Raw genomic sequence first — 15,031 nt, forward strand, 5'->3', positions numbered from 1 at the left:
CAGCATCTGCTTTGGAAGCGTGTGACGTTCGACTAAGGAAGTGTGTGTGTGTGTGTGTGTGTGTGTGTGTGTGTGTGTGTGTGTGTGTGTGTGTGTGTGTGTGTGTGTGTGTGTGTGTGTGTGTGGTTGAGTAGTGTCAGTCGTCGGGCCCAAGGCTACAAAAGTGGGCCAGCGATGATCGCAGGTGACCATCCAAAGGCGATTATAATGGAGCTGTGAATGAAGGCTCTGGTGTCTTTGTGTCTTCTGAGGACCACCAAGCATCTTTTGAAATCCTTTCCACTCACTTGTTGTGTGTGTGTGTGTGTGTGTGTGTGTGTGTGTGTGTGTGTGTGTGTGTGTGTGTGCCATTCTGTAAATCCCCCCTACTCACCTCTCATTTTTCCTGTGTGTGTGTGTATGTTGCTGAATGTCCTGAATGTGTGGGTGTGTTTGTGTACAGTGTGTTTGCGTGCAGTGTCGTGTGTGTGTGTGTGTGTGTGTGTGTGTGTGTGTGTGTGTGTGTGTGTGTCTGTGTGTCATTCAGTATATCCACCTCACACACTCCTGCTTTGTTCCTCTCTCTTTTCTCAGGCCCTGCTTCTTTTGCTTGGTTTCTATGGTAATATGTGCTCTCTCTCTCTCTCTCTCTCTCTCTCTCTCTCTCTCTCTCTCTCTCTCTCTCTCTCTCTCTCTCTAAGCCTCTCTCTGGGCCGAAGCTGTATTTGCTCTGCGAGTTCAGTGCCCTCACTGCAGAAAAGAGAGCCCCACGTTTGGCACAGCACCTACTACTTCCCACCCAGCTCATGACTCCGTGCTAGTCACTGGCGTTCTCTCTTCACAGCCGCATCTTCTTCTGTGGTTTTTTATAGTCGCTGTATCGCCGTCTTTCATCACTGCTGCTTCTCATTCCCATGAATGTGCTCTTTGTGTATGTTTGTGTGTGTTGTTGTATGTGAGAACAGAAGGTTCTGAGAAACCTGTTCAGTTACACCGTGTCTTGCAAGGTGCTAGATACAAGGAGATATTTGATATGTTGCTGCTTTCTTTGAGTGTCAGTAGCTAAACACACAATGGTTTGACACCTTTATCTATGGAAACAGCACCCTTCGGTATTCTTCAGATGTGTGTGTGTGTGTGTGTGTGTGTGTGTGTGTGTGTTTGTGTGTGTGTGTTGTATGTGTATGTATATGTGTGTATGGGCTTTGGTCTTTGTGTGGTTTTGTGTGTGTGTGTGTGTGTGTGGTACATACTGTGGAAGCGTCTCTTGGTTCCTCCAGGCCTTCTCTCTGCTGTGCCACTCTCTCTCTCTCTCTCTCTCTTGCACATCCACACAGGAATGTCTCAGCACGGCATGTGAGATTCTCCCTCCTTCTTTCTCTCTCTCTCTCTCTCTCTCTCTCTCTCTCTCTCTCTCTCTCTCTCTCTCTCTCTCTCTCTCTCTCTCCCCCTTACCCTGGGTTCCCCGCTCCTGAGCCAGAGCTCCAATATCACGCAACCTGCCAGCGCTGCCATGGCAACGAGGCCTTTCACACAATGCAATCTCGCCGCTAGATGCCTTTTGTTTAAGCGTGCCCCCGCGGGCCTGGGGTTTGTGTGCGCGCTGTCATGCAAAATGCTCTCCCCTAATATTTGCTCTTAGAGGAGGAGAGGGGAGCCGCCACCACCACCGCCACCACTGCTGCTGCTACTGCTGCTACTGCTGCTACCACTGCCACAGGTCTCCCAGCTGTAGCCAAGCAGCTCTGTGTGAGGTTTTCACTCACATTGCGTGTGTGTGTGTGTGTGTGTGTGTGAGTGTCTTTGTGTTAAAATGTAGATGGGCGTGGGAGTTGGTGGGTGGTGTGGGTATGTGTGTGTGTGTGTGTGTGTGTGTGTGTGTGTGTGTGTGTGTGTGTGTATGTGTGTGTGTGTGCGTGCGTATGTGCATGTGTATTGGGTTGTTTGAGAGAGATTATGTGTGTTTGTGTGTGTGTGAGCGAGAGGGATGGCATGTGGATTTGCATGTGTGGCTGAAGAGATTCCCATTAGACAGCAGGTTTTTCATCTGCGAGGCAATAAGAGGATAAGTGTCCTAAGTAAGAGAGAGTGCCGGTGCTATCTGCCACCTCTTCAGCCAGCTCATCACCTTGAGCCCTTGCTTTGACTAGAGGGGGCTTTCACTGAGCAAACACAGACCCCCTCTAAGATCCCCGTCCTAAGGACTCTTCACAATAATCTGGGGATTACTTGTCCTAATTAAAACCTGGGCAAACGTGGCCCCTCACACACACACACATACACACACACACACACACACACAGGCCCAGAGAAGGCGGGAGAACAAACAAGAAGACAAGAAGTTACACACACACACACACACACACACACACACACACACACACACACACACACACACACACATCGCACGCACACCCACACAGAGCTGGTTCTGGCTCTGTTAACCCAGCACTTCTCTCAGATGATCTCAGTGCAGCATTAACGGCCGAGTTGGGAGGCTCGCTGGGAAATGTCGGCGGAGGGTGGAATGGGGGCATGGGTGTGTGTGTGTGTGTGTGTGTGTGTGTGTGTGTGTGTGTGTGTGAGGGGGGGGGGGGGGTCTGAGTGCAGTCACAGGGGAAAGTTTTAGCATAAAAACGCGCACAGCTGGGTCACCAGCACTGCGGCCCACCCCACCCCAGCCCCCGTGATTAAGAAGCCCACAGTTCACACACACACACACACACACACACACACATACACACACTGTCTCACTCACACACATCCCATCTTACCCTCTTTTCTCCGATCAGGCCTCCCTTGCCCTCGCTTTCATAAACTCAAGCACCCCTCACTTCAAACCAGGCTGGTATTACTGTTTGTTTTGGTTGAGGGGGAGGCCAGGCCCCGGGCCCTGGGGCCACGGAGGGTCAAAGGTAATTACGCGGCGGTCCCCAGAGCTCGGCCGATCCGGCCGGCTCCTCAGCTGCCACGGCTGGGATCCCGGCGCTCTGATCCGTGCCCTTTGCCAGCGTGTGTTTAGTGTTTAGTGTTTGGACTGGGCTTTGGCCTGGTATGCGTATGGTAAACAGCTGGGATTTAATATGAGAGCCTCTTCGCTTGGCTTCTTCTTTTTCTTCTTCTTCTTCATCATCTTCCTCTTCTTCTCCTGGCTTCTTCTTGTTGTGTTTGTTCTCCCTGCTTTATTAACTCTCTCTTGTGCATGCTGTCATCTTCTGCTGTTCATTGTCTTGCGTCTTGCACCTCAGCCCCCCCTGACAACACTGATAATCCATCTCAGAGTGGGCTCACGGATTTACCCCCCCACCACACACACACACACACACACACACACACAGACACACACACACAATATTACAACCCCCAGTGTCGTAAACCTACAGCTGACCTGCATTTTTTATTGTGAGCCAACTCTCACACAGGCAAAGCTAATGTTACAGCTATGGCAATGGCCACGGCTGACAAGATAATAGCCCACTATTTTATTCTGATTTAACATTTGCTAGCACAGCAGCAGTGTCTAAGAGCTAACAAGCTAATGCACTGGTGTTTTGCTCCAAAGTTAATCTATCTGGACCACAACCTCATCATCATTTTCATGAGTTTCCATCATCAGCAGTACAGTAGGCAGCACTCAGGTAACAGAAGAGTGACACAAGCCCTTCAGGGACCAGACGTCACTACCGTGGCCAGTGGCCGCAGACCCATAACAGGCAGCTCTGCGGTTTGGTTTACTCCTCTGCCCCCTGCGCTCCCTCTCTCTCTCCCTCTCTCTCTCTTTCTCTCTCTCTCTCGCTCCCTCTCTCTTTCCCTCTCTCTCTCTCGCTCTCTCTCTCCCTCTCTCTCTCTTTCTCTCCCTCTCTCCCTCTTTCTCTCCCTCTCTCTCTCTCTCCGGCCCAGCAGCCCTTCATCATCTCCTGTATTTACCCTTCTCGGCGATGAGCTCAGACTCCCCCGCTGGGTCTGAGCGAGCGCCGGCGTCTGCGAGGCTTCACCCAAACGAGCTCGGAAAGGCGCAGCTGGGCCTGCCCGGTTATTAAAGAGCATAAGTGTTTCAGCGCGACGAGCAGGGCCTGCCAGCAAGAGCGCCTGTGTGTGTGTGTGTGTGTGTGTGTGTGTGTGTGTGTGTGTTTGAGTGCGTGTGAATGTGCATGCGTAGAATGTTCACCCAATGAATGAGCACCGCAAAGTGTATGTGTATGGGGGCGATTCGGCTGTATCCTGCATGTTGCAGGTCTGGTGGAGCGGATCATGTTTTCAGTGGAGGTGGTTATGGTGTGTGTGTGTGTGTGTGTGGGGGTGGGTGTGGGGGTATGTATATGTGTGTGTTGTGGGGTAGAGGGGTGATCTGATAAGAAGCAGAGCACCCACACTAATAAAAAAAAGTTTCTCAGAGAGTACAAAGAGCTCGGCACCATACTCTCATATGAGATCTATAAGACTCAATATTCCATGACCCAGCTGGAAGGTGAACCCAGGGCTTACATGTGGAGGAGGAGGTTGTGGAGGGCAGTGTAAGGTAAATGTATCGAAATCGACTAAATTTAGAATGATAAACCATTAACATTCCCAAGTGTCACCAGTTATAGCCGAAGGTTTTTTTTTTATTTATTAAATGAACGAGATGTTTCCCGATGAACCGTAGCCAAACAGTTTCTGTTAAACTCATAGCGTTCTCAGCAGTGTTTGGTTTGCTTTGGCATATCAGGCAAACATCACTGACTGTCTGCTGGCCTCCTCTCTGCTCCCCCACCCCTTGTATTATCCATCTTTCTTTCCTCCCTCTCTCTCTCTCTCTCTCCCTCTCTCTCTCTCTCCCTCTCTCTCTCTCTCTCCCTGAGTAAACTGTAACCTGAAAGGCACAGCCGTCCGCAGGAAGAGCAGCTGTCCAAACACAGCGCCTGTGTACCTGCTCCAGCCCTCTTTTTTCTCTCTCTCTTTTCTCTCTTTTTTTTTTCTCTGTCTCTCTCTCTGTCCATCTCTTTATCTCATTCTCACATCTCTCCTGTCTTTCTCTATTTCCAGTGATAGCTCTTTGCCCGAGCCTTTCTTTTCTGCCCTGGTCTCGACAAAAGGAACATCGCCCTTTAGTTTACAGAGGGATTTAAAAGCGGCTGGCCAGAGCAGGAGAGAAGGAGGGAACAAGGTGCTCTCCACATCTCTACACCATCCATGAACTCCCTTTCTTTTATCTGTGTACACTCACTCACTTTATTCTCTCTCTCCCTCTCTCCCTCTCTCTATATATGAAATATATATCTGTCTCTCTCTCTCTCTCTCTCTCTCCTTCTGTGTAGTGTACCTGCTGGCTTTAATTAGAAAAAACAAAGTGTTAGCCTTTATGGCCTCATTAGCATGCTAATGTGCTAAGAATCAGGAGGTTATTTAGCTCCTTGACTTTGCTCTGGGGACCAGGGCAAACACACGCTACTGTCAGGCTCCATTTGTCCCCCAGCTACTGGCTGTGCATGCGGACAAGCAAAGTCAGAAGTTTCCTTTCCCATTCACAGAATAAAAATCTGCTGTGGAAGCATACTAACTCATCAACTGCAATTGAAATGTGTTTTAATGTCATTCTCACTTTGAGAAAAGGATGTTTATGGTGGTACATTGTTGGTCGCATATGTGTACAACATGCAGTCCATTCACAGTTTGGATTTTCCACTCTGTTTTCCATTCAGTCTTAATCAATGAGTGCTTATCCTCAATTAAGACACCAATGCTAATAAAGTTAACTTATGCTTTTGCGAGGGTGGATGTGGCTTGTGTCAATGCCTCTTTGATAACCCAGAACAGTGCTTCAATGAGACATGTGTACTGTGTGTGTGTGTGTGTGTGTGTGTGTGTGTGTGTGTGTGTGTGTGTATGTGTGTGTGTGTGTGTGTGTGTGTGTGTGTGTGTGTGTGTGTCTTTGATAATCAAAATGATTCGTATAAACCACACTACATTTTCCGTGGATCTCTGTCCACAGTGGAGCTCGACTCTTTGAAGCTGCCCTGTTTAATGACACCCTTCACCTCTTTGTAGTGCCGCATGTGTGCACTCGTTTATGTAGAAGTGGAAGGAGCGGTCGGAAAAAATCTCCCTCTCCTCTTCCTCCTCCTGACCCCCCCCCCTCTCCCTCCTTCAGTTGGATCCTACTGTAGGCCTGGCAGTCCATGACAGCATCAAAGACACATTCAAAAGAGTGGGCTGAGGGGGGGATGAGGTGGAATATAATTACCGGCAAAATCATGTACAGCGGCGCGGCCCCGGACACACATCTGTGTGTCAAATGTGTTTTTGCAAACATCAGCACCGGGGAGATAAGACGGGGATAGCCAGAGCAGTGTGCTGCCAAAAGGCGGCCACCACAGCCACATGTCCGGTCCTATCGTTTGGGCTAATGGATCACAGTGATTAGGGGGTGGCTGAGTAAGGTGGCATGGTACACATCCACACATGGCATGTCACTGGTTACTGCAGGTCAGCTTTTATTGGTCGTAAGTCAAAGTTATGACATATTTAGCCCATCATATTTAGCCCTGTGTCATCATATTTATCTGTGTGTTGTGTGTTTTTTCCTCCTTTGAAGTGTCCAAGCAGTCTTGGCTTTTGGTTTTCACTGGAGGGTTGACAAAGTCTTTGGTAGAAAAAGAACAAATAAATGAAAGAAGAAATAGAAAGGAGAATGGAGTAGAAGTGAGAGAATAAACAGAGAGAAAAGATTGCCAAAGAAACCTAGAGGTAGAAAAGAGAGTGTGAAAGAGGGAGCGAAAGTCTCTTGCTAGCACAGAGAACATGGAGATGAAAAGCCACAAAGAGATCAATGATCTCAGTGGGGAGTCTCTTAGGAACATCCATCCCTGGGGATTACAGCCCAGCTCTTCCCAAAGCGTGGGGTTTCAGGGCAGGGAACAGGGAGGGGGGAGGGATGGATGGATGGAGGGGGGGTTGTACAGGCTTCTGCCGGGTTACTGCTGCACTGAGTCAATATTGATGTTGCCCCATTAGGCAACTTTGGTGGCTCCAAACAAGAGGATAAATAGCGGGAGGCAAACAAACACACAGACAGAGCCGAGTACACAAACGACACACAGGGTGGTTCTCACAGGCCGCAGGCTCCTCTCTTGACTCGTGCGCCGGAGGTTGTAGCCTCTCGTCTCGACGCACCAGGGGTTTCCTTCTGGAGCACAGTCACACAGTAGCAGTGGAGGAGGCTCTTCCCTGGGAGACATGCTAGCTGCCATATTGGCTCTGCCATGAGGGGACTTAGTGGGATAGTTTCCTGTTTCAGCGCTTTGGCATTCGCATTGTCCCAGAGAGATGGAGAGTGTCCCTCAGAAACCAGCAGGTCAGGCTTCACTAGTTCACTAGTTCTGAGAAGATTCTTTCATGCTAGGACTCCAAAGGGACTTAGCCACAGTGATTAGCTTAATCTACATTGCAATGCATACACACACACACACACACACAGACACCCCAAAGCAGTCTAAAAGACCCAACTACTGGAACCCCCAACTCCGTCTCCAAGGGTTTCATGTGGGAATAAAATGCCAATCACCCACATCCACCTCACCCATCTCCTTTTCCCATGATTCATGGGGACAGGCTAGTATTTCGGTAGAGTCCCCCGAACAGTGGCAGAGGTGGCAGTGAGCCGGAGCGCTGTGTTGCCACGGTGAGGGCGTCACGCGTGGGTGTGCGGCACAGATCCCGTGGCGGACGGACCGCGGGGGCCCCCGGCGACGGAGGCGATAAAAAGGCCGGATTAAGAGGAACTGGACAATGGAGGGGACAGGAAGATCCCTCTTGGGACCTGAGGAATTACAGGCCGCGGCATAATGCAAGGTGACAGCGAGAGGAAGTGGCGGAGTGATGTCTTATGAGATTAGCTCGCTTTCCTCCCCAAAGAGCAGCGGAGAGAATAGCTTAAAAGCGGCACACAAACACATGACAGGTCTCATCCGGATGGGAGGGTTTTAAGGCGTTTTGTCGGCGAGCGAAGCTGGTATTACACATCGATGCACAAGGGCTGTGCTAAGAGAGACCTTTCAGCTTCGCGGCCTAATCTCTTTCTCCTTTTCACGCGGAGCCCCTTTTTTTTTTTATCCTCTCCTGTCTTTTACTTCCTCATGCGCTCTTCCTCTCTCCACTGCACCCATCTCTGTCTCTGTCACTATCTCTCCTCCTACCCCCTGAGATGCTCATCCTTTCTCTCCCTCCCTCTCCCTTTCTCTTTCTCCCTCTTTCAATTTGTTTTTCTCCCTCCCTCCCCCCATCTCTCTGTTCTCCTCCTCTTACCCCTCTGGCTCGCTGCAGGCCCAGAGGTGCTGTGAAACACACCGTCATATTGAGCCACTTATTAAAAAGCCCCTCGCAAAAGTCATTACCATACCAACGAGCTGCCAGGGGGCACACCTCGGCGCTTGTGTAATACGTGCCGGCGCCGTTCGTCAGCTGTGCCCCATCCGCAGCTTCAATATTCATGAATGGCTTTTATCAGCGGGCGAGGTGGCACCGCTCTGCCATTCTGGGTCCTGACAATGCCCTCGGAAGCGGGCGTGATTAGAGGAGATTTCTCCAGTGTTCCACTAAAGCGCTTGTGATTGTCGATGACTGCAGCAGGGAGGAGATGTTACACGGTGCTTCAGCGTTGCCCTGTGGTGGTTATCAGTCACACGGTGCCAGGCTTTAATCACGTTTGGGCACGATTGTTCTACGTGACCTCATTTTGCAGTCAAAGACAACATAAAAATCTGCGTTCCACCGCTTCAATTCCCAGTTTTTCCTCATTTTCCTCATTTTTGTTTTCTTGATTTGTGTCGCTTGTCGTCCGATCACCCTCCTAAACGCGCTCTGCCCCTCTCTCTCTCTCCCCTCTCTCCCTCTCTTTCCCCTCCAGGTTATTTGCCACCAAATGCAGCGGCTGCTTGGAGAAGATTGCGCCCACGGAGTTTGTGATGCGGGCGCTGGAGAGTGTCTACCACCTGGGCTGCTTCTGCTGCTGCGTGTGCGAGCGCCAGCTCTGTAAGGGCGACGAGTTTGTCCTCAAGGAGGGACAGCTGCTCTGCAAGAGCGACTACGAGCGCGAGAAGGAGCTGCTCAACTCGGTCAGCCCCGAGAACTCCGACTCAGGTAAGGGGAGAAGAATGGGGATTTCACAATGACATGAAGGATTTGTCATAAACATCTGGTACCTTGTGCCCCTTTTTGGTCATAACAGAGCCCCCAACACACACACACACACACACACACACTCACACACACACACACACACACACACACACACACACACACACACACACACACACACGCACTTGCATGAACACATAGGCATAAGAGGAATGAGTTCGTGCAGCTGTTTCTACAGTATATAGGCCTCAACAGGAGCCTCTTAAGATGCTGATATATAAGCATTAGGGCCTCTGGAAGCGATTAAATAGATGTATTGCGATGATTGGCAGACATGCTGCGGCGAAGGTATGCTTTTTTACTATCTCCTATCATGGGCCGAACTCTTAACAAATAATATGGCCTGCCGCCAGACCATAATGGCTAACTGCTTTGGATTAGATCACAGTCAGAAAATTATAAAAAAAGATGATGAGATAACTGTTTTTGCCTTAAAACTACCAATGCGTGCTGCAGAGACCCAAAGTAACTTGGGTTCACTCTCAGGCGTTAGTTGCCGCATGAGTCTCATTATCTTTGATCATAGCAAAATAAAAATATGTCGTATTTTAACTGAGTACATAACAATGTTTTGTAGGGTCCTCGTAGAGGAATATAAATGACACTAATGTTTGATGCATTACTTGATTATTCCCCTGGATGGTAAAAGGGTGCCCAAATGATATATCTATCTGAGTGACTCTTTGACAATTACTCATTAGCAAACTCACATGTAGTGGACAGATGGCTCTATCTACAATGAAGAGAGGTCTCTGAGGGAAAGATGAACATTTTTAGTGTACATTTTTCCTCATGGGGGGCAGGTGGTGCTAGCAAGTTCAGTTTTTTTAGGGGGAAAGTTTTCTTCTTGCATTTTCATTGCTATTTCAAAAGGCTATTAAGACTCCCTGACATAATGTAGTGTTTTTTTTTATTATTTTAGTTATACAGAGGAAAATATGTTAAATTCTTTGTTGGGGACCTCCCATAAGAGCCAAATCTCTCACTATCCCATGAAGGTTCTCATACCCACCAACCTAGCCTCAGTATTATAACACAACAGGGTCTACTAAACCCATCATACTGATACTTACCAATACTTAACAACATCAACAACAAAGATATTTTCATGTTGCTAAAAGCCTCCATTTGCTGGTTGCTCTCAATAAAACTAAACTCCACCAATGTGGTTGAGTTGGCTATAAAAACTATCACACCTACTGCATCTCCATTGGTCTTATGTGTTTGCCAACCTTGTTCTCACTAATAACAATTAACAATTGGAATCGATATGTGGAACTTGAAGTTGCCTATCTCCAATCCTGCGATTGGCCGTATTTGCCAGTACTGTCTGTTGAATGCCTGATGAATTACAGTTTACAGTTTTAAGGAATGGTTTGACACAAACACTGGTTGGTTGCTTCTTAAGAGTAGACCCATACCTGCAATTATGTCACTAGAGCCAACTAAGTTTGGAGAAAAGTTAAAAGAGTTCCATGTATGATTGCATTTCAGACAAAAGTGAGGATGAAGACTTAGACGTGAAGCCAGAGAAGGGCACAGGAGGCCAGGGCAAGGGCAGTGACGATGGTAAAGACCCCCGCAGACCCAAGAGACCCCGCACCATCCTCACCACCCAACAGAGACGTGCCTTCAAAGCCTCATTCGAGGTCTCTTCCAAACCTTGCCGAAAGGTAAGAACGCAGCCAAGTTTTCTCACTCTGACTTCAAAATGTAATCAAATGGTTATACACACTATAACCATTACATTAATTACATTATCATAACCACATTGCTGGCTGTAGATTTGCCATTATATGTTATCAAATTACAGAAGGGTATCAGGGACTGAAATGAAATCTCCTTGCATAACCTCTGAGTACAACATATTTCCAATACCATACCACCATGATGCTCAGAGAGAGACCTTGTCCTATGAGCCTACTGTAAGTGTGTGTGAGACTTATGGTGTTCACGTTTCTGCTAGGTAAGAGAGACCCTGGCGGCTGAGACAGGCCTGAGTGTGCGAGTGGTCCAGGTGTGGTTCCAGAACCAAAGAGCCAAGGTGAGCAGAACCACCAGAGCCTTCACCATCAGCCCTTTGAAAATATACAGCAGCAGTACTATGTGTTCTGTGTTGTACTTGTACGCCCTGTGAAACTTGTTATTGATGTCTCATGGATGTCCTCATATTTTTCCAGATGAAGAAGTTGGCACGCAGACAGCAGCAGCAGCAAGAACAGCAGAACTCCCAGAGACTCGGTCAAGGTGTGTGTGTGTGTGTGTGTGTGTTTGTGTGTGTGTGTGTGTGTGTGTGTGAACTACATCTGCAGCAAACTCTCTCTCTCCCCCTTACTCCCTCTCTCCCATTCTCCCTCTGTGTTTTGTTTAAAACAGTTGTCAGACAACAGTTCATCTGTCTCACCACAAGTCACCCACAAAACTACTGCAAAATCATCTCATTCTTCAAAAACTCACAGACTTTTGGCATTCTTGCCTAGCTCAAAATAAACCCATTAGACACCTGGAGCTGTGTCCAGGATGCAAATCAACTAAGACATGAGAAGACGTTGTATTCTCTACTCCTTGTCTGACCAGTCGGTCTCTTCCCCCCAGAAGTGATCTCTGGCCGTATGGAGGGCCTAATGAGCTCGTACACACCACTGGGTCCCCCCCAGCAACAGCAGCTGGTCGCCATGGAGCCCAACGGCTACAGCACTGACCCCTTCCAACAAGGCCTCACCCCACCACAGATGCCTGGAGATCATATGAACCCATATGGTGAGCAGAACTACAACACGTATTACGGTATTAGTAAAGTATTAAACTATTTATATATTACACACACACATACACACACACACACAAAGACATTTACATGTTTCCATATGGTTATCTAGCCTGGTTAAAACCAGACTCATTCACTTCATGAATAGAGTCTGGGCACTTGGGAAACATTTCCATCACTAGCATGGTGACGGGTGTAGACTTTGCGTTAACTCTAAAATTATTGGGCCAGCCTTACCAACCACATTGATCAGGGATTTCTAACGATACTTCTTACTTCGCCTAAACTTTACAAACTGACAATAAACAGTATCAGCAGTCAGGAAACAACGTATGTAGGTCTACCTTTGCTGTAAATAAATTTACACATTCTTCAGACTGCAATTTGTGATGGTTGCAGGCGTTGCTACTACCCTTTACCACAGCCACTTTTGATTTTGAAACTGTAGCGTCATCCCCTCTCATTGCTGATTGGCCTGACCTTTTTGGGGTCTGATGGAAATGTTAGTCAATTATGGTATTCCAGATGAATATCTCCCTGAAAAGAGATCTACATGTAGGTGGGCATGGCCAGGCTATCTGTAACTAGCGCCCAAATCCAACCCCATATGTATCTCATTTTTTCCACCCAAGGTTTTAATATAATGATACTGAAACTTAGAGACAAACACACAGACACACACATACACGCACACACACACACACACACACAAGCTTCCCTCTCTCACACACACCCAAACAGTTTGCTTGTCTATACATCCATCTTTGCCTGAGGTTTGTTGTTTGGGCTGGGAATCATCAGTTTCATGATTCATGAGCGGTTTCCGTGCCGCCCCGGCCACAAAGCCAACCCACTGGCCCTTCCGCCTCCTGTGGCAGCGCGGGGAAACCAATAAAGTGCCGGGGCTTATTAAAAATGTATGCGCCATCAAACTGTCCTGGGCACTGATGTAACAGTGTCATTTAGATCAGCGCAAGCCAATAAAGCAAGCATGACACCCAAGAGAGAGCTCCCATCAACCTCGCAATTAAGCACGCTGTCACTCCAGAAGGATTAAAGCCCCCCCAATAAACATGACACACACGCACACACACACACACACACACACACACATACACACACACACACACACACACGCACACACACACACACACAGACACTCACTCACACATTCACATTTAGCAGCTGAATGCACCACAGCACTGAACGCACCCTACCCAGGGTGCCCATTGTTATATCTCTGTGATTTTCTTTTATTGCATCTTTGAAGAGCTGAAATATTGATTTGTGTGACAATGGTTAATAATTAGAGAGCTGCACATTTCACCACAGAGACAGACATGCTGCCTCCGTTTTGCTGATGGCTGCATATAAACATTATTGTTTCTTTTAAAAATGGAATTTGTTGGCTCCTGACATTGGGCACATGGGCGCTCTCTAGCTTTAGTCATGTTTGTTTATTTGCTGTTGTCTTGTTTGTTTTGGGGAGAAATGTAAACAAATGTTGTTTTGTGCTCTTTTTTCTTTGCAGGGACTGACTCTGTGTTCCATGACATCGACAGCGACACATCCCTCACCAGCCTGAGTGACTGCTTCCTGGCTGCCTCCGAGGCTGGCTCCCTGCAGTCCCGTGTGGGAAACCCCATCGATCGCCTCTACTCCATGCAGAGCTCATACTTTGCCTCCTGAAGCCCAACACTATGTTCATCTCTACAAGCCAACAAAGCAACCAAACAAACAAGCAAGCAACCAACCAAACAACCATCCAAAACTGACAACTATGAACACGAGCCTCTGCTTTCACAAAGCTGCCAGCGTAAATCAGATCGCACTGTGGTCTGGGCCTCTGACTTCCGCAGGCTCGCCAATTAGAGTGAAGAGGAAACGGACAGACTGGAAGACAACACAGGCCATGTGCTTTCTTCTCCTGCCTATAGATGGGGTATGGTGGCTAATGCAGTTGAAAGCGACACTCGCCTGGTCTGCAAACTGTCGTCACGGACAAAAAAAGGATAATGAACGATTTCACCTTTCTGTGTTATTCAGATAGGAAAAATAAATAATAACTTGCTTGTCAGTCGGTCAGAAAAAAAACTGATTTGTTTTGAGAATGTGGACCAGAGTGACTAGGTCGACATGTTTAAGAAGTCAACAAATTCAGCTTTAAATTGTGGACTGTGATCATTTTTCTTTGTTTGTTTGTTTATTGTTTTTCGTTGAAATTGACTAATAAACTTGCTTCAGTGTATTGCTTGAACATAATTTTGTAATGACATAGGTGCGACATTTAGAGGTCGTCTTGACATTTGTAATAATATATCTCATACCGATGTTTTCAATTAACCCCCTTTATTTCCTCTAATGCCCTTGCTGTGATCACCATGACAGTGCCACAGAATGAAAAGTCAGAAGAAACACAGGATTGACTCAAAGGGAAAAATCTCATGGACACACTAGTGTATTTCAAATGTATATAGATGTACAACAAAACTCATGTCCGACCCGCCGTGCATGTTGAAATGGACATCTCTCTATTTATTGAAGTGCAACATGCGCCCTGTAATACTGAGGGGGAGAAAAAAAGCTTTATTTAAAACTAAGGACCCCAGTGTAAAAGTAGAAGGTGCCATAAGCATATGATAATGTGTCTTTTTTGGATTATGAGATTGAAAGTAGTATTTTTGTTTCTGTTGATGTTTTAAAGATAAAAGAGATATAGGCTGTACATCTGTTTCGCTGTGCTTATTTATTTGTTCCTTAGGTGTGCTGTGGCCCTGTCCAGAGTGCATTTTTATTACTCCTATTTGCTAAATTACCAAAGTTTGTTGGTATTACAAATAAAAACAACTCCCCCCCCATGTTTTTTATGTCTCTGCAGTCTGTTACTGTCCTTGACAAGTTTGAGTTGCCCCATGCTGTGCGGTGATCTTCTTTCAGGCTCTCCAGAGAGGCACTGTGTCTTGCTGGGATAATGGCCGTCCTACCCAGTCAGTCCACTTTCAAGTGCTCGGCTGGTTTACTGGTCCCTTGGGGACGCCCCTTACAAAGTGAGTTTAATAAACACTTCAAGTGACCTTTGACCCTGCTTGTCCTTTGTGCCATCTAACGCCT

The 15,031-nt window shown here is 47.4% G+C and overlaps 1 protein-coding gene across 3 annotated transcripts in view; it reads left to right on the forward strand.

Annotated features, from left to right (window-relative positions):
* lmx1ba (LIM homeobox transcription factor 1, beta a) overlaps positions 1–14,765 on the forward strand; it is a 48,318-nt gene extending 33,553 nt beyond the window's left edge. Inside the window, exons 3-8 of one of the 3 annotated variants that reach the window (XM_042059207.1) lie at positions 8,864–9,096; positions 10,648–10,826; positions 11,120–11,197; positions 11,334–11,400; positions 11,749–11,940; positions 13,452–14,765. In XM_042059207.1, the coding sequence (XP_041915141.1) occupies positions 8,864–9,096; positions 10,648–10,826; positions 11,120–11,197; positions 11,334–11,400; positions 11,749–11,940; positions 13,452–13,609 (907 nt within the window). In that variant the 3' untranslated portion in view covers positions 13,610–14,765. The remainder of the gene's footprint in view (positions 1–8,863; positions 9,097–10,647; positions 10,827–11,119; positions 11,198–11,333; positions 11,401–11,748; positions 11,941–13,451) is intronic. The other 2 variants (XM_042059209.1, XM_042059208.1) reach the window with 2 other exon arrangements.
* The last annotated feature ends 266 nt before the right edge of the window (positions 14,766–15,031 follow it).

Source organism: Alosa sapidissima, chromosome 13 (assembly GCF_018492685.1).
Source record: "Alosa sapidissima isolate fAloSap1 chromosome 13, fAloSap1.pri, whole genome shotgun sequence".
Lineage (NCBI taxonomy): Eukaryota > Metazoa > Chordata > Actinopteri > Clupeiformes > Clupeidae > Alosa > Alosa sapidissima.